General features: G+C 32.2%; 1 protein-coding gene across 1 annotated transcript; it reads right to left on the bottom strand.

The window, feature by feature from the left end:
* Positions 1–879: 879 nt before the first annotated feature.
* On the bottom strand, positions 880–1,927 carry LOC149563126 (uncharacterized). The gene is made up of 2 exons (XM_089826541.1): positions 1,717–1,927; positions 880–1,625 (listed from the first exon to the last, which is right to left on the bottom strand). Exons 1-2 carry the CDS (start codon positions 1,822–1,824, stop codon positions 1,137–1,139), a joined length of 597 nt encoding a protein of 198 aa, XP_089682667.1. The 5' UTR covers positions 1,825–1,927; the 3' UTR covers positions 880–1,136.
* Between the last annotated feature and the right edge of the window lie 22,500 nt (positions 1,928–24,427).

The following is a 24,427-nucleotide window of genomic DNA, read 5'->3' as shown; positions in this document are numbered from 1 at the left end:
AACAAATTCTGAAAAAATATTTACTTATTAATAATTGTTTAAACATATTATGACGAGTATACAAAACTATCGGTATACCCTTGCACCCTTTAAAAGTGCTTGCTAGTTTGATAGTTTGATATATGTAAAATCCATTTGTCTACTCCTCATTTTAAAATGGTCAGTATTGAGAAAAGTCCATTATCTTTACTCAGATTTCTAAGTAGTTACCGGTAAGTAAAACCATTTATTCCATCCGTAATAGAACTTAGAAACTTAGGAGAGTCCACAATGTCTTGAAATTTGTATATTTTAGCCTCAAATGTATAATAAAATGGTCAGTATTGAGAAAAGTCCATTATCTTTACTCAGATTTCTAAGTAGTTACCGGTAAGTAAAACCATTTATTCCATCCGTAATAGAACTTAGAAACTTAGGAGAGTCCACAATGTCTTGAAATTTGTATATTTTAGCCTCAAATGTATAACCTACATTCTTTTTAATAGTAAAGTAATGCTTACTAATTCCATTATATCTCCATCCGCAATAGATCTTACAATCTACAATGCCTTACAATTTTAAGATCATGAATTACCAATCCGCAATAGATCTTACAATCTACAATGCCTTACAATTTTAAGATCATGAACTACCAATCTTTATCATATATCTGACATTTCTATAGATCATCAACGAAAACTACCAATCTTTATCATATATCTGACCTTTCTAGACATCATCAACAAAGTTCCCATACCACATTCAAATCTGCATCTGTTTTAAGATCATGAACTACCAATCTTTATCACATATCTGACATTTCTATAGATCATCAACGAATACTTATACCAATCTTTATCACATATCTGACCCTTCTAGACATCATAGACAAAGTTCCCATACCACATTCAAATCTGCACCTGTTTTATTGCTTCACAATACTTCAGTACAAGAGGAGAGAGCACGCTCTCATCCTTCACAAAAAAAACCACACAAGATTAAAAGAGAAATAAAACCCCAAGAAAGGCTCATCACAATGCCTTATTACAAGACCAAGGAGACTACTCTCCAAATCCACCAACATTACAAACAATGAACAAACATAGAGAAAAACACATTTAGAAAAGGCCGTCAGAATGGCCAACATTACCAATGGCTCACCGGAAAAGCCCTGTATTGGGATCATGTGTACCAGTTGTGGTGGTGGTCGTCGTCGTGTGATCATGCGTAGTCAGAGGATTGTGGTGTGTAGTGAGAGGATTATGGTGTGTAGTGGTGGCAGGATTATGGTGCGTAGTGAGAGGATTGTGGTGTGTAGTGGTGGCAGGATCATGGTGTGTAGTGAGAGGATTGTGATGAGTAGTGGCGGCAGGATTGTGATGAGTAGTGAGAGGATTGTGGTGGGTAGTGGTGGTAGGATTATGGTGTGTGGTGAGAGGATTATGATTATGGGTATTGTGCGTAGCGAGGGGATTATGATCATGGTGTGTTGGGGCAGTATGAGTCGTATATTTCACCGCTTCTTTCTGGGCAGCATGTTGGGCCTTCTCAGCGTGAGCCTTACGCTCTGCCTCACTTTCCCTCGCTTCTTTCTTATGGTGAGTTATATCCTTTTGAGTCTTGTCATGCGCTGAAGCCTTCTCTATCTGCAACAACACAACATTATATTAACCAAAAAGAAGAATGTGAAAAACTTCAACATTTATCCAACAAGTAGAAACAAGAGCACCCATTAACCTTTTCTTGAGCAGAAGCCTTGGCCTTTTCCATGCTCTCCTTTGTGTTGGTGACTGCATTGCTCACTTTCTCCTTGGCTGCTGCCGCTGCGTTCTTTGCCGGCTGCATCTTTGCTCTGCTAAATATTTATCACAACAATAATACGCCTCTTTCACTAGCACTCGAAAATATCCTGCTTTTTATGTATCTGATTTAAGGGAACCTGACCGATGGAAGAGAGTCAGAAGAGGCGATGATATATAGAGATGGTGAAGAGGATAGACACCGAATGAGGAGCTACGTGGGGAAGGACACGTTTCAGGAAGAGTTTACACGCGTAAGAATGCCACACATCAGGCAATAAGACGATTACAGCTAAGGGCACCTCATCGATCTTGTTTGCAGGAGGATATCTTTTGGGAATCTGGGAAACGAAAAAGTTATAGCGGTGTTAAATTTACCGCACGTGGCGACGCCAGGGAGCAAAACGTCCTGCCACACTCTTTTTTTAATATTTATTTATTGTCTTTCAACTTGGGTTGGCTAGTTTGGGTTATAAGTGCTAAAAATATAATTTTGAAATGCTGATCAGCCGTTACTGAATGCTCGTCGCATTTAAAAGGTCAAAATGGTTTGAGTTCTTTGCTGCGTGGGATTTTAATTTAGAATAAAATAATCAATCAGCTAAAAAGATTTGCAAGTTAATTTGTATTTTTTTAAGTTTGATACTTCTAATCTATTTTACATGAATAATAATATTTATTAGTTCTCAAAAAATAAAGCAATGAAAAATTAAAATTGTTTTCTATTTCTATTTGGTTCGTCAAATGGAATAGGGAATAAGAATACATATTCTCATTTTATTTCTAAAATGAGCTTATATCCATTCCAAAAAATAGTTGTTATTGGAATAGTCATTCTTATTCCCAATATTACATTTCTATTCTCCATTCCTATGCCTACAAAGAAACGGGCCCTAAAAGGTACATATATCCATCCCAATATTTATGAGTATTAAACTGGTATTATGAGAGCATTAGATTGGTATTAATAAGTGCTTTTGTATTTTGCATCTGTTACTAATCCTAAGGTGTTAGTATTATATAGTTTGTATAATCTTACTATCCAGATGTTCAACAAGAATAACAAGTGGGCTTTTGGATTTGCAGAGCTGTTACTCAAGTAGTATGAGAACAACATTGTATGGTGCAGAAATTTGAAATAGGGGATTAATTTTTGCTCGGGGGAACTTAGTTAATCTAGGTAATTATTCTTTTGTTTGTCTCAACTCTTTAACACCTTCCTTGTTTCTATTTGGCTCAAGAGTTAATTTTTGATAAACATTTTTATTTGATGTTGTAATCATGAAAAGAAAATAGTATCCATAATATTTTGAAAAAATAAATAAAATACGAGTATAGCTTAATTAGAATTTCAAAGTGTCTAGTTTTGAAACATAATTATGTTGTCATGGCTATTGTAGTAAAGGATGATAATTTTCTATATTAAAAATTGAGAACAAATATACAAAATATAGCAGAGAATTCACATCAGTTAAGTTTTATTTGACCTTATAAATAGACATTTAAAAGTCATCTAGAAATAGTGAACAAAGATTTTGTAGTTGCTATACACAAAAGATACAACAAAAAATAATGATAGACAAGTTCATAGAGTAGCAAAATCTTATATTGTTCGCCCATTTGTTCATATAGGATCTCAAAAGTGTTTACTACCATCAATCCCTCTTGTAGTAGTTTATCATTTTTTTGTGTCAAGCTCTTCATGGTAATAGGTTAATGTGCATCAATGAGAGAAAATGAAATTTTTAAAAACTCATAAAAAAACATGCTCTTACCTTGAAACATTTGAATTTTTATATCCAAATTTGTCAAAATATCTCAGTGGACAATAATAACCCAATGCTATTCATCATTATAAAAGTCTTCTTTATCTTACCAAATAAATACCAATCCAATTAAGACTAATATTCCAATTATTAAATTCAGAGTAAATCATTTTTCATATCTCTCTAAAAATGAAGCAATCAAAGAGATAATGATTTACAATTTTAGGTAGTCTATAATAATTAAAATGATTGATAACCTCTTTGCTAATGACTTTGTATAGAAACAATTCTAGAAGGAGAAGCCATAGGAAATAAGACTTTTTAGGATCAAGAATGCCATACCACGTATAATATAAAAAAAATTGCCACAATCTTTTAGAATAGTTTGCACTTTAAATGATTATTAAGACAGGTGTACAAAGAATAATTATTGTACAAAAAAAATATAGATTATATGCCTAAGAAAAAATTTAATCATATTTGTGACATCTAGCTAGCAAATCTTGTCACACTAGTCATGTTTAAGATGAGCATCTATAGGGGAGGGGAGAGAGGAAAGAACATATCCCAAGATAGAATAGGCATGCCAATGAGTGTTGGTGATATTAAAATCCTTGCTTTAATCATACCAAGCCTTGAGTTAGCATTCACAAGGATGTCTTGAAAGCATCTAAAGCATAATGTATCAATTCTTGGTAGAAAAATCCTTTAATTGAGAAAGTGGTTTTCTTTTATAATATAAAGACTCCAATGAAAGTCTAAAGCTTGATCTATTATTTCTAAGGAGAGATCTAACACACTCCTAAGCCTTCAAAATGATCTTGAAGGCATTGGAACCCTTGAAAAATATGGAAAACAAACTCACAAGGATGTCACTAAAGGCAAGATCTTTCTAGGATGTTGCATTATTAGGAATGGGTTATTGATGTTATGCTAGATTAACATCTTTGTTGTGCATCATTTTTGTACCAACTTTTGACAAGAAGGCCCTTCTTGTATTTTCAATTTATGCATTTTCAATGTGATTGTAGCTCTAGTCCTAGACATCATTATCTAACTGATTTTACTATTACTCATTTGACTGTTGTCATTAGTGCAAAACTATGGTGAAGAAAAAGGTCAGTTAGTGTAAGACAAAGAGGTTGGTGAACCCTAACACTAAACAAATGTGAACACCAAATGGAGCCTAAATTATCGAGTAGAATGAGTACCAAATGCAACAGTAACCAAGCACTAAATAAATAGTGAGCACACTTATGAATGAGTAGGTGTATTACCAAGGGACATCATATTACCGAGCAGATCAATCAGTATTTACCAAGTGACATAAAATTCATATCAATGTTTGTAAATGCCAAAAACATCTTGTAGTTGAATCCTATCAAGCTAAGAAATATTTTACCAAGATCGAGGCCAAGATTAGGTAAGATTTATTGGGATTGGTGCATGATTTTATGGATCCCAATGGAAGAGTGCAAGAAGAGACATAACTTTTTTTGATGATAACGATGAATAAGAATCATTGATTTATTTGATCATGCATTCTAGAAGTTTCCAAACCCTAATTATGTCATTTATGATGGAAGCCATATAGTTTCTATATAAAGAGGGTTAGAGAAAAAACTAAAAGAGTTAGAAAAATGAAAATTTGAAGATTAAGCTAAGCTATTATAGAATAGAGCTATTGAGAAATGAATAGGGGCATATTGGGTGAAATCTGTCAAAGGAAGGTAATATATCAATAGAAGATTGGATCTAGTCAGGAAAATTATGTTTCTTATTGTTAGATCACTTTACTATTACTTTCTTACCATTGTAGCAGAAAAGTTTCTGACCAAGTGGAAATAACAATCTTATTGTAAAATCTCCAAACCGTGTGCATACTTGAAGAGTGTCATCAAAACTTTCACAAGGTAGACTTTAACGGGTCTTTGTATTACTCCTAACATGGTGCAATCACTTCTAATAGGGTAAGTCATTAGAAGTGGCATTATTGTATTCTCTAACTAAGCAATCTTTATGTTGTAGTAGTGAAGAATTGTGCGTGTCATCCCCACCACAATTTTCCCTCTAACCAAGGGTTTATGCATGACCAAATCTCTATGTCAAATGTGTTGATGATTGATTGTGATGTGATAAGTGTTATTATTTTTTGATTTGGGAACTTTTATTTCAATCATTAAATTGATTTGGTTTTATATGCAATGCAAATGCTAATGTGCAAAGGCTGAAAATGTTTTGAGGGATAATAGTTTGGAAGCTACTGATTCGCCCTCCCTCTCAACACCTTGCCTTTCCTTAAAATTCCAACATTTGGTATCAAAGCACAAGCTCTTGTTAAGGATTTTAACCACTTGAGAGAAAAGATCCAAAGAGATGGAAAGGTACAGGCTTGATAAGTTGATTGAGAACCAGAGATTGGAACTAAGGATTACCTTGGGTTAGATTGATGAAATGAAAGATAAGATGAAGGATTCATTAAGAAAAGGGAAGGAATTGGCACATCAACATAATGAAACACAATACGAAGAAGAAGAGTTTTAAGAACTATTCAAGGGAAGCCTAACTAACAAGTCTAAAGAAGCCATATCAGATCTAATGGAAAAGAATCAAAACATAATCAAGTAGGTAAAATCAATGAAGAAAGAACAAGAAGCTCAATGTGTGAAAATGTCTAACATCATTGAACAAAAGAGATAAGCTAAAGATAACAAGAAAATGTATGAAGAATATAAGAGGAACATGACTACAAGAATGGATGAAAATGATTCTGAAATATAAAGGTTGACACAAAACTAATATGAATGTATGGTAAATCAAATACTCGGTGTTAATCATGAGATTGCTAGAAAGATGGAGAAGATATTGTTGGATTAAGGCTAGACAATGAAAAATGGAGAAATGAGTTGAAGACTGAGAGAGTATTAGGAAATTATATGAACAACTAAGAAGTCAGAGAAGATTGAGAGACACCAATGGAATGGGCTATACTAAGTAGTCTACAATCGAGCAAGGAGAATCATCAAAGAAAGTAGATAAAAGGAATGTGCCTTCCAATCCAAAACTAAAGAAAGAAACATTCTATCATTGTGAAAACCTAATCACACAGCCAATGAGCAAGGTTAGTAAGACTATTGGCACTCCTAAATTTAATAGTTATAATTACAACTACAATAAGTATCTTGTAGATAAAAGTTTAGTTAGACTCCTAAGTAGGAAAATTTTGATGGTTATTGCTACACTTGCAACAAGTATGGATATAAGGCACAAGATTACAAATCCAAGAATAAGAAAAATTGGGAACCAAGAAAAAAAGGTAATAAATACAATTGAAATTATAATACATGGGTTACATGTACAACATGTGGAAGATATGGACATATTGTTGTAAACTGCATGAGGATGCACATGAGGGGTGAGTAAAAGCACAAATTTGTGTCACCTTTTAGGACCTAGATAAACTTGTGTTGAACTCTCATTTCTATATCAAAATTCAATTTTTTTTCAAAAGTTAACAATACCCTTTTATAGATCTCAGAATCAATATCGTCATTAGGAAAAGTTCATAGTGTTTCGATTAGTTATTTCAAAATATTATAAGTAGGTATTTTAACATTTGAGAAGATGGTCCCTCAAAAAAGGAAAAAAATAGTAATCATATAAAAAAAATTATATTTATATTTATCCCTAGAGGAGAAAGTCCTCTTCAGGAATATGTTTTTTTTACCAAAAACTGTAGATTTGATAGGGAATTTTTGATGGGAGGAAAAACTCTTGGTTTATGATAAGCTAGACCTCAAGTAATTATAAAAAAATAAAATATACATAAAAAATCAATATAAATTTTCATTTGTTCCCTAACTATACATGTCATCTATAACATATTTTTAAATTGGAGAAGAAAAGGATTATTCACATATACTTTTTTGACAGGAAATATACCCTATATTTTTTGCAATTAAAAAAAAGGACTTTAGAATTAATAACAATTTTTTTTAAAAGCATTGGTATAAAATTCATCTAATTTCATACATTTCATCAATTTACATCATCTTCAAATTCTAAACACAAATATCCTCTTTATGTCATTAAAGTTGAACATTTTGCATTTTGGTATCCATTTTCTTTATAAAAGGTAACACAAGTTTGTGCTTTTACCTAGGTAGATCTAGACCTTGGAAAAAATTTGGCATGGCATTTTTTTTGTCATCGAGTCAGTCACCTAAGTAAAAACTTTAGATACTGACGATTGGCACCAAATGATGAAGACACAAAAGGAAAGAGAAAGGTTGATATTGATCACACAAGAAATTAGATGAGACAAACATAGAGAAGGAAGAGTAAAGATAGTGGAACTAAAAATGCATCAATTGGTGACACCTCATCTAGTAGACTGGGTGACTCAACAACCTCAAATTAAATCACAAAGGTCTATATGGGAACCATAATTAAATTATTAAATCATTTATAAGTTCCTTAGAAACATGGAATCATATCCATATAAGCATAAGGAAAGGTGTATTAGGATTACTCTTGTAAAGGTTGGAATTCAGTTAGGTTGGTGAGCTCAACCAAGTAAGGTAGTCACTTGAAGTGATGTGGTAATTGAGCAATATGGTTGGTGTTAATGCATTGTTGTTCGAGAAAGGCTTGAAGTTGATAAAGATATTGGTTGGTATGCAACCGAGTTGGAATATAGAGTATTTATTGCTCCCTACCTACCCCTAAAGTCATTTTATCTAGAAATAGGACATTCATATGACTCACTGTTTACCTTGTATTCTAGAGCATTTTAGAGAAAATTTGTGTAATTTTGAGCTATCATTGTGTGAAACTAAAATTTGAGCTATATTCAAGAAATTTGTCAAAGATTTGAGTTGTGTGAGTGATTTTGTGAAAGATTCAAAAGAGCTTGAGCAATTTCATTGGAATTTGTCGAAACCCTAGTTTTATGAGCTGTAGAAATGGAATCTAGCTCGACACTACTAAAGGGATCAAAGGTTACCAAGGTAAAATTGATAAGAAACAAAGACTGTGAGGAACCAAATGATAAACCACATCCTAGGATTGCAGAAAAAACTAATTGGTAAAAGTATAAATCTATGTCAATTTTTAGGCTAACTTATCAAAATGGTTGAATTTGAATATTTCTATCTAAAAATCAATTTTCTTCAAACATATGATCTAGCTAAGTTCATTCTAGCTAAGTTATATATGGTCTCACACTTTTCCAATTGAAAATGTCTATTAAATGCATGTTTTATACTAGTTTTTATCCAATTACTAAAGAAGTAAGATTGTTTCAAAAAAGTGGCATTTTAATAACTCTTACTTATTTTTTATGATTTTTTAAATAACATATAGACACCATTTTATAGAGCTCAAAGTCAAGAATATTCTCATATAAAGTTTATAGTGTTTTAATTAGATATACTAAATTGTAATTAGAAAATTCTACAAGCACATATTTTAACACTCGAAAAGATGTTGATTTTGAGAACAAAAAAAATATTAAATTATATAAAAAAATTAAAAATTATATGACGTTCTAGAGGAGAGAGTCCTCTTCTAGAATGCATAATTATATCTTGGTTAGAATAGATTTGTTTTGAAAAATATGGTGGTAGATGAAAACTATCGATTTTAGGTAAGTTGAAATTTGAATCATTATAAAAGAGAAAATATAGGTCTAAAGAATTTTTTTTTTTATTGTTCTAGCTATATATCTTATCTATAACATAGTCTGAGATCAAAGGGAAATAATTTTATTTTTAGATAGCTTTGTGGTGGGAACTAGACCCCTAATTTTCAGCATTTTTTAGCAGCTAAAAACTTATCTATAAAAATTAGAAAAATATATCAATTCTTATTCCAAATAATTTTTTAAAATTATAATCCTAAAATTCATCCATTTCTACACATTTCATTAGTTTACTTCATTTTCAAATTCAAAATAATAATACCAATTTTATGTCATTGAAGGTGAACAGTTATACTTTTGTTAGCATTTTCCTTTACAAAAAGGTGACACAGGTTTGTGCTCTTACCCTAATTAAGTTGGAGCATTATCTTTGATAACACCTAGGTTTTTTCTGGTATAAAACATCTAAGCTTACATTCACTATAAAATGGGTAATGTTGGTGAATATGAGCCAAGTTAGACCTATGTAGAACTGTGTGAGAATGGCCAACTGAAGACGAGCACAAACATCTAGAAACCAAGGATTTTACATATGCTCTAGATTTCCCTAAAATATTCAAGAATGAGTGTATCTGAATCTTACTCAATTGAGTACATGGTCAAAAAATGTGGTTAGATGAATCGATCCAGATCACAAAGGATGTAATGGACATGTTCATAAGCTATCCTACTACCAAGAAGGCCAAAGAAATATGTGCTCCACCAAGAAAAGGAATATAAGAGAACACTGACATTATTTGAGCTAGTATAAGTTTGAAGGTAGCTATAATCAATGATCCTAAAACTAGATTCGACACATACGTTATTACATATAAGATATATCAATCAAGGAGACCGAATAGTGTTCCTTATGGTGAGCTAGACCTAGCTCAAAAGATTGTGAAGAAGTATCTGAAATTTGACCTTTCCAAGCTACTTCTAATACAATTTGAAGAAAATATGAAAACCATCCCATTTACCAAGACCAACACACTAAAGTCTGGTTCATTGTTGGTATCTATCTTTTTTTAATCTATAAAACGTTTTCCCTACTATTTGAAATGTGAATTGGGATACAATTAGGTGAGTGATTTACCAAATAAATGATTAAATTTCTAGTTTGGGAGATAACTTTGAAAATGTTATGAATGAATATTTTGAGGAATTCAAATCTAGAATGCATCATTTTGATACAAGATACACCCTCAACTAGTAGAAAACTACAAAGACACAATTTTTTTCTAGTCGATAGAAACACTTGTGTAATTAAGGCAGTTGTATCTAGAATTTCATGGCTTGACCTAATGGATTGTAAGTTAAACATTGACTAAGACACTAGTACAATTGAGAAATTGTTGCAAGAACTAGTTAAAAGGAAGGCAAGGGTATTTGGAATATATGAACAAGAAAAAAAATGGATATCTTAATGCCTAAAATAGAAAAGAATACCAAGAAGATGATAGACATGTTTGAAGGTCAATTTGGTAAAGGTGAATATATATTAGTTGGAGAGGCAATCGAGGGTCACAAAATGGTTGGTATAGTAGAAGTTGAGAAGGCTTCCAAGGAAGAAGAGCCTAAAAAAACAAAGCTAAAAAGAGCACAAGTTGCACAACACTAGAGTCCTAAGGATACCTAAGCTAGGACTAGAGTTGTCACTAGTTCTATGCTCCCTACAAAGAAGAGAGAGGCTAAAGATACCCAAAGTGATTAAACACAAACCAAAACCTATCAGAAAAGGAAGAATGTTCAATAGATGGTGACCAAAGAAATAGAAGAAAACTAATAAAGATGATGATATTGAACAAATAGAATTGGATGGAATTAGCAAATTCAGGTGGTGAGCAATATAGCTACTAAGACTATAGATGAATGTGTAGAAGAAATCAGATCAACTAGAGGATTAGGCAACATAAAACTTCTAAAATATCACACACTTAATGATGAGGAAAAATTGAAGATTGAATAAGCCATTGTTTATTCTATGTTTAGATGGAATTTTGTTCCTATTGAAATAGCAACCTATGTTCCTGGTGATCTATATAATAAATTATTAGAAACAATTTCAATGCTCCCCTTGGGATTTTTGACAAGGGATTAATTTCCTCATGTGTACTATAAATTGAGTGGTTGTATCGAGCATTGGCATATCAGTCTTTCGGTGCAAAGACAACCCCACTCTAACAAGTGGTATCAGAGCTTTCTCATAGTTTTGAATCCTCAAACCCATGGGTAATTCTAAGGGAGAGATTGTTGGAAATTTGTTTAGCACTCCCCTTGAGATTTGTGACAATGGCTTAACCACCTCCTACATACTATAAGTTGAGTGGTTGTATCAAGAATTGGTAGATCAGTCTTTTGGTGCAATGACAACCCCACTCTAACATAAAATATCTGCTAGATGGAAGTATGCTTTAGTCACCGAGAAGTAGACAAGAGAAAGAACACTTTTTGAAATACTAGTAGGTAAAATGAATATTTTTGAAGATAATGATGAGAAGGATACAAGAAGTAGAGGAGGAGAGTATAAAAGTCTAGAGAATAATATTTGAACTTGATAAAAATCAAGAAGATGAAATAGTTACCAAGTCGCCGGAAACCATTCAATTGGACAATCCAAGTGTGGATCCAAAAATAAATAAAAATGAAGTGATTAATGATATTTCACAAATGGCTATAGGAAATGAATAAATAATTAACATTGAGGATGTCACAAATAATGATTGAGAGAGAGTGTTAAAAAGGATCAAGATGTAATGGAAGGTAATGAGCAACCAGCTGAAGAGACTTCTATTATTGAGTTAGCTATAGGTCAATATATGAACAAAGCTACAATTTTGGAGAAAGTTAAAGCATACTTAGACCCTACCTTGAAAAATGATAATGTAATTTTTATAAATAGGAAATACTAAGAGGGGGGGTGAATTAGTATTTCACAAACGTTTGCCCAAAGTATGGATATCATTAACAATCTTATAACTTGCATAACAAATTAAACTGATTAAGTTGAACATTAAACACAACCATAAAGTAATGTAACACATAATACCATTATTTTTTAACTATAGAAAACCCCAGTGGGGATGGTATCCACAAAATTATCCACTTATCAAAAGTATCTTGTGAAATATATTGACCCTGTTAGGAGTCTATTACACTTGTATAGTTTCTAGGTCCTTGTTAGAGGACTAGGTTTTTTAGAAGCCTTAGAGATACACCCCTTTCTATAAAACCATGCAATGGGAGATTCCTTTAGATAAGAGAAAGAATGAAATGTTAAAGGATCTCTCAAATATGCAATGCAAGAAATGAGTTAAGCTAGAATGGAATGCAAGAATGCAACTAATCTAAAAAAAATGAAAGTTTTACAACAATTGCCAATTATACTATATGCGTTATGTTATAAAAAATAAAATCAATCTATTATAAATGAATCTAATCTAAGATGAAGGATGCAAGAATGAGACAAGAAGCAAGAAGTTCTCCACAAGTGTTTTCAAGAAAACTTGTCAAGAAACCTGCAACATAACAATACTCAAAAATTGGATCCTTAGAGAGAGAGAGAGAGAGAGAGAGAGAGAGAGAGAGAGAGAGAGAGAGAGAGAGAGAGAGAGAGAGAGCACTCTCTTTTAAAGGTGTATGAATGGTTGATCCATGTGTAAGAGAAAGTCAATCAATGAAAAAGAGTTGACTTTTCATGTGATACATAACACTTTTCTTTTAATTTGAAAATAGAAAAAGGACTTAATCTGTGCACATTGAGTGGGTTAGAAGAATGGGGTATTTTATTTAATTAAAATGGGGACATATTCTTTTAATCAAATGTGGACTTAGGATATTATAGTCAAACTAAAGGTTAGAATCAAATAAATTGATTTTCAACAATCTAGTCTAGGCAAATAAATAATTAATTTAGAAAAAATGTCAAGAAGGGGTCTAATAGTCTAGATGGCCATTTTTAGGTGATTACACTTAGGTTAATTGTAAATCTTGACCTCGTCGATGTGGATGCATTTTTTAGTCTCACTAGTGAGATCTTACTATAAGAGGGCCTGCTATTGGTGGAAAGATACTAATAGGAACGATCTAAAGTGGGAACAAGAAAAATCCAACTAACCTGACCCACTATAATCACAAACCCCTTGACAAGAGGCCAAAGCCTTGGGGGACATAACACTTGTCTTCATCTAGCGAGATTACTTGTGGGATTGTGAGCATGAGGAAATCACTAGGTGAGAATGCTTAAGGTACTCTTGTGACTGTGACGTTCATTACTTATCAAATGATAAGGTGTCATGTTATCAGGTGCAAGAGGAGGATTAAGAATGTGACCCTTAATAGACACTCTAGGATTAGAGGCCACCCTATTTTTTTCACTCAATATCTTGATGCATAGATCAATCCTAGTGGACTACCTAGATTACCCCAAGATTTGACTCATCGTATGTGTTCTTTTAGATGTGGGGAACCCATCTATGAAAAAACAAATATCTATTATGGTAAACCACTTTGTGTGAGGAAAGAGAACATCAAGTTTTGGGCCAAGGTATTGAGTAGTGAACCATCTCCTTTTGGTAGATATTGCTTGATGTGTTCTTGAATGTGCTAGGCCCATGGAAATCATTTGAACATACACATGACAATAGTTCTATGGTTTTCCTTTTTAGACCTTGCATATGCTTTTATCATGTATGTTTCTTTGTCCCTTTCTTGATTGTTTGAAGACTACTCCATGTGTCACTATCTTTCTTGAAAATTTTTCTTTTGAACATCAAACTTGCTATGCTATCCTCTATTGTCAAACTTTGTCAACCAAGCTAAAACATCAAGTTTAAATGTTTTCTTGTGTTTTTTACTAAGGGGAGTTTTATAATTTGACTTAGCCTTTCCATGTCTCCAGTGCTTGAACTTTTTTTAAGTGGATCTTTGGTCTAGCTACTCTTGGTCTTTTCTACCTTCTTGGTCTATGTCAGTTTTCTAGGACCTTCTTCTTGCTAAAAAGGTTACCTTGATCTATTGGCTACACTCTTTGATTGGGAAATTTGTTCACTTTTCATCTCTCTTTTTTTATCTACTTTTCTATTTGGGATTAGTTCCTAGATCTTGACTTGAGTTGCTACTATCATAACCTTCTTAGACACTATTCTTAACAAGTCACTCGTTCATTGTTACATCTCTTTGACAAGTGAACACTCTACCTCTCTAGTTTGGACATCAAGTTATCTTGTATCACCTTATTAGCTTCATTAGTCTCCTTTATGCTTAATTTTCTATCTACCCAAACCTCAACCAATTCTATATTATCACAAGTTCTTCTATGTCATTAAAGAATTTCAAGATCTATACATTCAATACAAAGAACTAGAAGAAATAAACGATCTTTCTTACCTTCATCTCACTAGATGCATGATAGAAATGAACACTAAATTTGAGAAAAGGTTAGAGGAAAGAATGGAGTCATAAAATGAGCTTCCCTTAAGCTCTCAATATTCACACAAGTCATTTTCTTCAAGATCATATTCTCCCTCTTTGTCTAACTCTACACACTTTGTCTCTCCAAGATATCAATTGAACTCATTTATTTCCTCTAAAGACCTTCTTTGGAGGAGAAGCTAAGGGAGAGAATCAAGTTGTTCCAATAGTTGTGTGATGTACCTCACTTCACACAAGACATTTGAGAGAAGTTGAAAAAACTTGTTGAAGATTTGAAGGCCATTGCTAAGAAATTAACCTAAGAACCTTGGCCATTTGAGGTTCATTATCATAAAATAAAGAACTTCACAGCAATCCACTTAGGGCCTATTTGGTTGGAGGCATAGAAATTGAGAATAGGAATGAATATTGGGAATAGGAATGGCCATTCCAATAATATCTATTTTTTGGAACTGACATAAACTCATTTAGAGGGAAAATGGGAATATGTATTCCTATTCCCTATCCCAATTGATGAACCAAATAGAAAATAGAAAACATAATTTCCTAATTTTGTATTCCTATTGCAGCAACCAAACAGGCCCTTGGAACTAAGGAGAGTAGAGGATAATATGATAATATGAATTCTTGAACTTTGGGAACTCCTTATACCAAAACTAAAAGTTATGCAGAAGGCTTTGAAGAAGGCCAGAGAGCTTATTGGAACACAATAAATTTCTATAATTGAACATATAGTATTACTAGCATTATAGATACAAACATGAAAATTTGTCTTTGAAACTCTAAAGGAAGGGACGAAGAGTACTACATTGGAGATTGAAATTATTACACAAAAATCTTTTTTTGATAAAGTGCAAATACTACTTGTATATTGATTTCATTTTTGGCATTATTTTCAAAAAGGGGGATAATGTAGTGTGAGAACAAAAGGGGATAGTATGTGAAACAATTTTGATATGGGGACATAGGGACAACGAGATATAAGGATGATATATATTTTAAAACATTTTGCAAAATATAAGGAAGATAGTGCAAACCAAGGAGCAGATGTTTATAGGGAGAAATCTACAATTTTCACTAAGTAAATTTTCTAGCAGTTTTGGGCACATGAATGAGTTTTTTCCTCTAATTCAAAAGGGGGAGAATGTTACTCATTTGATTAGTATTATTAGTGAAAAATTATGGTTAAGAATAAGGTTGGTTAATGTAAGACAAAGAGGTCAGTGAACCTTGACACCAAATAGATGTAACCATCGAATGGAGCTTAAATTATCAAGCAGAATGAGTACTAAGTGCAATAATAATCGAGTAGTATATGAATATCAAGCACAGTTATGACCAAGCATTTGTATTATTGAGGGACAACATATTATTGAGAAAATGACTCAGCATTTACTAAGTGACACATAATGCATATCAATGTTTGTAAATGCATAGATTTCATTTAGTTGAATCCTATCGAACAAGGAAACTATTTATTAAGATGAAGGAAAAGATTAGGTAAGATTTATTGGGATTATTGCATAATTTTATAGATCCCAATATAAGAGTGTAAGAAGAGGAAAAATGTTATTGATGATAAGGATGAATAAGAATCATTGATTTATTTGATCATGCATTCTAAAATTTTCCAAACCCTATTTAGGTCACATTTGATAGAAGCCACAAAATTTCTATATAAAGAGAGTTTGAGAACAAACTAAAAGAATTGGAAAAATAATAGTTTAAAGATAAGGTTAACCTATTACAAAAAAAAGCTCTTGAGAAGTGAACAAGGGGAGATTGTGTGAAATCTATCGTGGAAGATGATATATTAGTAATAAGTAGATTAGATCTGGTCAGGAAAAGTAGGTTTCTTATTATTAGATCACTTTAATGTTACATCCTTACCATAGTAACATATAATATCTTAACATAGTGGACTTAATAGTATTATCATAAAATCTCCTAATTGACTGGACACTTGAAGAGTGTTGTCAAAATCCTTTTACAAGGTAGACTTTAGTAGGTTATTGTATTATTTCTAATAGGGTACAATCACTCCTAATAGGGTAAGTCACCAAAAGTTACATTAGTGTATGCTCTAAGTGATAAATCTTTATCTTGTAGTAGAGAAGATTTGTGGTTTCCATTCCCACCATAATTTTCCCTCTAACCAAGGGTTTTTGCATCACAAAATCTCTATGTCAAATGTTTTGATGATTGCTTGTGATGTGATTATTGTTATTGCTATTTGGTTTGGGTACTTTCATTTCAAGCATTAAATTAATTTAGTTTTACATGCAAAGAAAAGGATAATCTTTAAATGTTGAAATTTTATGAGGGATACAAGTTTTAAAGGTATTAATTCACCCTCATACCTCTCTCAACACCTAACTTTTCCTTAACATGTTCCAACATCTACAACACCACAGCTTTGAAGAGACATTTGATTCTCATGGGATCATTTCTAAGGCTTCTCCCACTCTCTTCTTATTTTCTTTTCCTCTATTTTTTTTGTAAAGAAAAAATAATGGGGAGCATTTTAATATCATGCACTATTGAGGTGATTACAAGGAACAACATCTCTAATAGTATGACACTTAGCTTTCAAGTATTATAAAATTAGATGACCTAAACACTACCTAATCCAAAATATGTTTGTTATACCTAATATCGTACATAAAATATATGGGATGTAGATGGTTTGGTTTAGAGTTGGAAATGAGAAATGTTAGTAAGATCAAACCATAATTTGGCATGACAATTGGCAAAAATGTTAGTGGTGGACAAAAACTAAAATAAATAGAAGGGTTTGATTGGGTTTTTCTAATTAGAAATGGGATTTAAAAATGTTAATCTTTTATACTAGAACCAAATACTTACTCTAAGTTGGGGATGAAATTTTTCCTTTAGTGTCGAAAAACATCACACATAATGACAAAAGTAAGAGAAACACAATGCACAGGAAGAAAACCTCAAGGAATAAATGAGTTGTGTTAACCATAATAGAAATATTTCCTATTTTCAAATTTTGTCTTGAGAAGTGAGAGAAAGTGGGTTGAAGGGGTTTGGGGAAGATGGTGAAATAAGAATTAGGGTTTTATGAAATAAATTATTTTTCCAAAAAAATTTAGCACGAGTCCTATTTGGTTTAGTAGATATACGACATTTAAAATGGTTTACATGTTTAGAAGAGGAGAGTTTTATTTGGGTATTTATTAACTATAGGTGGGTTTTAAAAAATTCCAACCACTTTTGTCTTTTGAAAACTAATTCTAAGATTTGGGGATGCACCTTGTAGAAAAACAATGAGGGAAAACAAAAAAACCACGTAAAAAATGTAAACTAATAGTGTAGTACATTAAACAACATTCTACAATAAGATGGAGGTTGAAAAGAATTTGTGTAGCTAACTTATTTGGTTAGACAACTTACTCCCCCAATATAACCCTTTCAATGCATGGGTGTGTGTGTGTGTGTGTGTGTGTGTGTGTGCGCGCGCGCGCGCATGCGCGGTGGGCATTTATGTCTACATGTCTAAGTTTCACTGCGTGTGCATGTCTTGCACACACACACACACAAAGAGAACCTCTTTTGGGTATGTGTAGGACCATGGTGAGTCAAAAATTGGTGATGTGAAAAAAAAAGTCTAAAAATGTCCAAAATCATTTTATAAATCATGTTGATTTTTTTCTCCCAATCTTAATACTATTGTAAAAAATAACATTACCCAACCTTATTGAGTATCTAATATATCAAAGACTTGATCCCTACACATAGGCTTTTACAAAAATGAACATTATTTTTGCCAAATTATTTCCATTTGAGCCACTGTAGTGATCAGAGACTAGAAGATTGATTGAGTATATGATTTGACACAACATTCTTTGAGAATCCTACCACAAGTAGTATTTTTTTGGTTTTGCACTCAATTTCATTCATTTTTTATCAAAATTTAGATTTGTTTAATTAAAATGTATGTTTTTTCAATTTGATTTATAAAGTGTTCATTCAAATTGTAATTATATGTTTATTTGCAATATAAACAAACATGGATGACACCAACCAACCTCCAAATACTCCCCTCCCAAACAATGATCCCAAAAAAAATCCACAACTACCTCCAAATCAATTGTTACCCCCTTAAAACCCTCCCCACATTCATAATTAAATTAAATAAAATCTAAATTAATTGAGGATTATCCAAATATATTATAATAATATCCCTATGTTATCTATTATTCTATTCACCCTCAATATTATTGTGGTTAATATTGAGACCCTTGTTGAGTAGCATGATATTCCTCTTTGTTTGCTTGACCAAATGCACATTGAAGAAAAAAAATTCAATTGTATGTTGTCTTTGATGTTACACAAAATTTCAAGCCTTATTGAGAAGTCATTGATAGCCAAGCTCTCTCAGGAATCAAAGGCATTTTTTTGTGTATGTCAAGCACTCCTGTGTATGCCATGCATTCCAATTATAACCAAGTTCAGAGATAGTATTGAACAAGCTCACTCGAGCATCAAAGGTAGATCCTATGTTTTCCAAGTTTAATTGATTACTAAAGGAAAGTTAGCATGAATCATGTGTTGACTAAGTTCACTCAGTTACCAAAGGAAAGTCAGCACAAAGTCAGTATTGACTAATTTGGGTCGATTAATGAAGGGTTTCCCTATGTTAACAAAGTACTCAATTTTGTACTAGCCAACTATCAACATATTGAGTTTGATAGATTTATTGGCTAATATTAGCTGACTTAAGGGATGATAATTGTCTAATTAAAAGAGTATTCAATCTGACTTGACAAGGTGAATCATATATATGAAAGGTCAAGTTGAGGATTGAATTGTATGCAAGCATGGAATTATTTTAAAGTTGTGTTGATATCTTAAGGGATCTTGGATTTTTTTTTTTGGAAAATTATTCACCCCTCCCCTCTCAATTACTCTTTTTCATTTCCAACAATTGGTATTAGAGCTATTTGTGCTTGCAGATAAGGTTTCAAGAACCTAAGCTAAAGATCAAGATGTCTTACAGAAGGGAAATTCCTAACTTGAACAAAGATAACTTCAAAGCATGGAAATAATTCATGAAGTTTTATTTAGCGACCATTGGAGACACAAGCCTAAAATACTTGGAGAACAAGTATGTGAAACCTTTTGGACCTTTTGTCTATGGAACAAATTATGAAAAATAAGAATCACAACATAATGATAATTGGCATTACTTCTTCACTCAATTATGTTGAATTTGATGAAGTCAAAGATTTTCCTACTACTCATGAAATATGGATCAAACTAAAATATATCTATGGAGGAGATGACAATGTGAGGAGAGCTAAGGCAAAAAGTCTTAGAGGTCAGTTTGATCAAATGAAGATGAAAGAGGATGAAAACATTGCATAGTAGAGTGAAAGAATCAAAGCAAGTGTAAGTTCAATCAGAGCCTAACGAGGAGAAATTAATAATTTGACAATTGTTAGCAAGGTACTCAAAACTCTTCTTCCTATTTAGGCAGTTAGAGTTACAACTATTCAAGAAATGAGATGTGATCCCAAAAATGATATAACTTTTGATGCACTGGTGGGAATATTGATAGCCTTTGAGTTAGAAAACTTTTATATCTATGTTCCTAACTTTGGTAGCATTGAGTTTGCATTTCAAGCTAAACTATCACTCAAAATTAATGGTGGAAAATCTAAGTCAAACAGTTTGAAAGTGAAGATGAAGATGTTTTGAATGATGACCTTGAAACCACTAGAGCCCTACTTGCAAGAAGATTCCCTAAAGGAAAAGGAAAGTACAAATGTAAAATACCCTTCATATTTTTTTCTTGTGAAGAAGTTGATCACAGTGATTCAAGGTGTCCAAACAAAGAAGATAAAGAAGAAAAGAATTACAACAAGCGTAAAGGAAAGAAATATTTCAAAAGCTAAAAAGATAACAATGATAAAGGTAAGAAATCTTGTTACATGGCTAAAGATTTTGATAGTAGTGATGATGAAATGGTTTGCATTGCTCTTGAAAATGAATTAGATGATGAAAATGATAAGATGGCCATCATTCCTCATATTAGAGTGAATGACACATGGATCATAAATAGATCTTGTTCTCACCACATGATTGGTGATAAAACAAAATTTAAGCACTTGGTACACTATGATTGTGGGAGTGTCAAATTTGGAAATGATGAACCTTGTTATGTAAAAGGAAAAGGTTGCATTGTATTAACTAATGAACTCAAATGTGACCATGCATACTAGGTTGAAGGACTAAAACACAATCTACTTACTATGGCATAGATTAAAAACACTGGATTCAAGGTAGAATTCATGAATGGAAAGGGCAAGTTGTTGGATGGGAAAGGAAATCTAGTTGGTAGTGGCAATAAAAAAAAAAGGTAATCAATTCTATCTAGATTTAACTGAAAGTTCATGTTTTCTAGCTCAAGTAGAGGAAAGTTGGTTATGGCATAAAATATTGTGTAATGTGAATTTTGATAACCTAGTCAATATAAGAAAGAATAATAGAGTGAGAGGCATTCCTATTCTAAAGAAACCTGATATGTGCATGTGTAAAAATTGTCAAATTGGGAAGATGGGAAAGATGAGCTTCAAAAGAAAGAATTATCATTCTAAAGAAGTTTTGGAGCTAGCTCATACATATCTTTATGGACTTATTGGCATAGAAAGCTACTGTGGAGATAAGTACTTTATTTTATTTATTGATGATTATTCTAGGATGATGATAGTGATGTACTTGAAAGATAAATCTAAAGCCTTTCAAAAATTCAAGTGGTATCTAGATAGAGTGAAGAAAGAAACATGAAAGAAACTAAAATTTCTATGGTCAGACAAAGTAGTAGAATTTATCTAAAATGAATTCAATGAATTCTGCAATAAAAGAGGATTTGAAAGGGCAAGTATATGCACTTGGTACAGCTTAGCAAAATGGTAAAGCGGAAAGAAGAAATAGATCCATTATGGATTGTGTAAGAACACTGACGATATAGAAAAATGTTGCAATCAAATACTGGAACAAAGTAATTAGTACAAGAGTTCATACATTAAATTGAGTTCAACTAAAGAAAGATTTAGATCAAACACCTTATGAATTATAGTATGGATACAAACCTAATTTATGTTATTTCAAAGTATTTGGAAGAAAATTTTATATCTTAAAAGAAATAAGGAAAGGAAAATTTGATGTGAAAAGTGACAAAGGCATATTCCTAGGATACTCCAACAAAAACAAAGCATATAAATGTCTGAATCTTACTACTCACAAGGTTATAGAAAGTGCACATGTAAAAATTGATGTGTTTGTACAAAAGAGTGAAGAATATAGTAAAGAACTTGAAAAACTATAGAAATTTTGTTTGCCATGAACCTGATACTTTGCCTGAAGTTCAAGAAAATGCAATTGGAAATTAGTAGTCTTCACCACCTAAGTCCCCTAAATCTCTAGTTTAACCTGAGTTGTAGTTAATGCAACTGAATTCATAGTTAGGAGGACCTAAGTTTCATACAGTGGAAATTGAGTCATGGTCTAAAGGACTTGATTCATAGATAGTGGGACCCGAGCATCATTCATAAGATCATTATGAGCATCGTGAACCGAGTGGATCAAGTACAAAATCTAGAAAGAGGAAACATGTACTTTCTAGATATGTTAGAAGGCATCATGCACCCAAGAAAATCATTGGAGATTGAAGTAAAAGGGAACAATGATAAGGAACAAACTAAAAGGTACATGTTTTCTTACTAAGTTTGAACCTAGAACTATTAAAGATGCATTAGACAATGAAAGTAGGATTGGAGTAATGAATGAAGAGATTGAAAAAATTGAAAGGAATAAAACTTGGACTCTTGTTTCTAGACCCAAGGAAAACAATGTAATTGGCACAAAATGGGTATTTATAAATAATTTGAATGAAAATGGAGAAGTATCAAGGAACAAGGAAAGGCTAGAATGAATAGGTTATTCTCAAGAAGAAGGTATTGATTATGGAGAAACTTTTTCTCCTATTGCAAGACTAGAAGGTGTTAGAACACTACTTTCTTATCTTGCACATAAAGGATTCAATGTATATCAAATGGATGTAAAGTTAGCTTTCTTGAATGGAATCCTAGAAGAAGAAGTCTACATTGATCAACCTGAAGGTCACATAGGTCCTAACAAAAGGAATATGGTTTGTAGATTACACAAAGCTTTCTATGGTCTCAAACAAACTTCTAGAGCCTGGTATGAAAAATTTCATAGTTATTTGGTAATAAATGGTTTTCAAAGAACAAATGACAACAATAATCTTTACATCAAGGAAGGACTAGAAAAGAAGATATTACTGGCAAAAAAAAATTTAGATGATAAATTATTCAATGGACATGATGAATTGTGCAAATCATTTTTAGAGGAAATGAGTAAAGAATTTGAAATGTCAATTTTTGGAGAGATTAAATTCTTTGTAGAACTGCAAATTCAATAGAAGAAGGATGGAATCTACATTACTCAATCGAAGTATATCAAGGAGATATTGAAGAATTTTAGAATGGAAGATTCTAAACCAATTGGAACACCTATGCCTACTAGACATAATCTTTCCAAAAATGATGATTCTAAAGAGGTAGATCAGACTACATATAGATCAATGATTGGAAAAATTCAAGATTTAGTACACAAAAGACCTAATATTGCACTATTAGTTGGTATAGTGGCAAGATTTTATACTAATCCAAAGGAAAATCATATGATGACAATAAAAATAATAATGAGATATCTAAAAGGTACTGAAGATTATGGTTTATGGTATAAGGAGGGAGGCAACCTTCAATTAAAAGCCTCTACTGATGCTAATTAGGTACAAAGTATTGATGAAAGAAAAAGAAATAGTGGTGGATCATTATTTCTTGAAAAGAGGCTAGTGTCTTGGACAAGCAAGAAGTAGAATTGAGTATCTTAGTCTACAACAAAAGAAAAATATGTTGCAACAGCAGTCAATTGTTCCAACATCTTTTGGTTCAAACAATTGTTGTCAAGTATGAAGGAAGAAATCAAGGATCTTGTAGTTATCTTTTGTGATAGCACTAGTGAAATTAACATTTTCAAGAATCTAGTGATGCATACCAAGACTAAGCACATTGCAATAAAATATGATTTTCTAAGAGAATTAGTGCAAGAAAAAGAGGTGAGATTGAAATATGTGAATACAAAAGAAAAAATTGTAGACATGTTCACTGAGCCATTACCTAAGGAAGCATTTGTGTACCTAAGAGGTAAGTTAGGGGTAAATCCCCTATCTAAAGCTCACTAAAAAAATTTTACTGATGCATTAATCGAGCATTTAAGGATCTATCAAGTTGATGCAACATTATCAAAGTAGATTGCATATGAATTTGTACATTGGGTAAATGGAATATCCATTGGAAGTTGTCTTTAGCATGAGATGTCAAGGAGGGAGAGTTTATTTTCATATTAGAAATTTTGTATAAATCAAGTAAGAGGGAGACTTTTCTATCATATCAAAGAAATCAAAGAAGTCAGAGAAAATCATTCCAGAGGGAGAGATTGATGTTAGAGGGAATTCTCACTAATAGAGTGAGTTCTCATGGATGAGAATCAGAATGAAAATGAGGATAATATCCTTACTTCTATCTTTTCTCTATAATTTCCTTGTATTATGACATGTTGTTTTTCTATTAATGCCAAAGAGGGATATTGTTGAAAACAATTATTCAATTGTATTTTGTCTTTGATGTTACACAAAATGTCAAGCCTTACTGAGTAGT

The sequence above is a fragment of the Cupressus sempervirens genome, chromosome 4 (assembly GCF_028749045.1).
Source record: "Cupressus sempervirens isolate cs-2001-9-10 chromosome 4, ASM2874904v1, whole genome shotgun sequence".
NCBI classification, from domain to species: Eukaryota; Viridiplantae; Streptophyta; class Pinopsida; order Cupressales; family Cupressaceae; genus Cupressus; species Cupressus sempervirens.
Note: the sequence above shows the minus strand (reverse complement) of the source record. Positions and strands in the feature narration are given on the sequence as shown.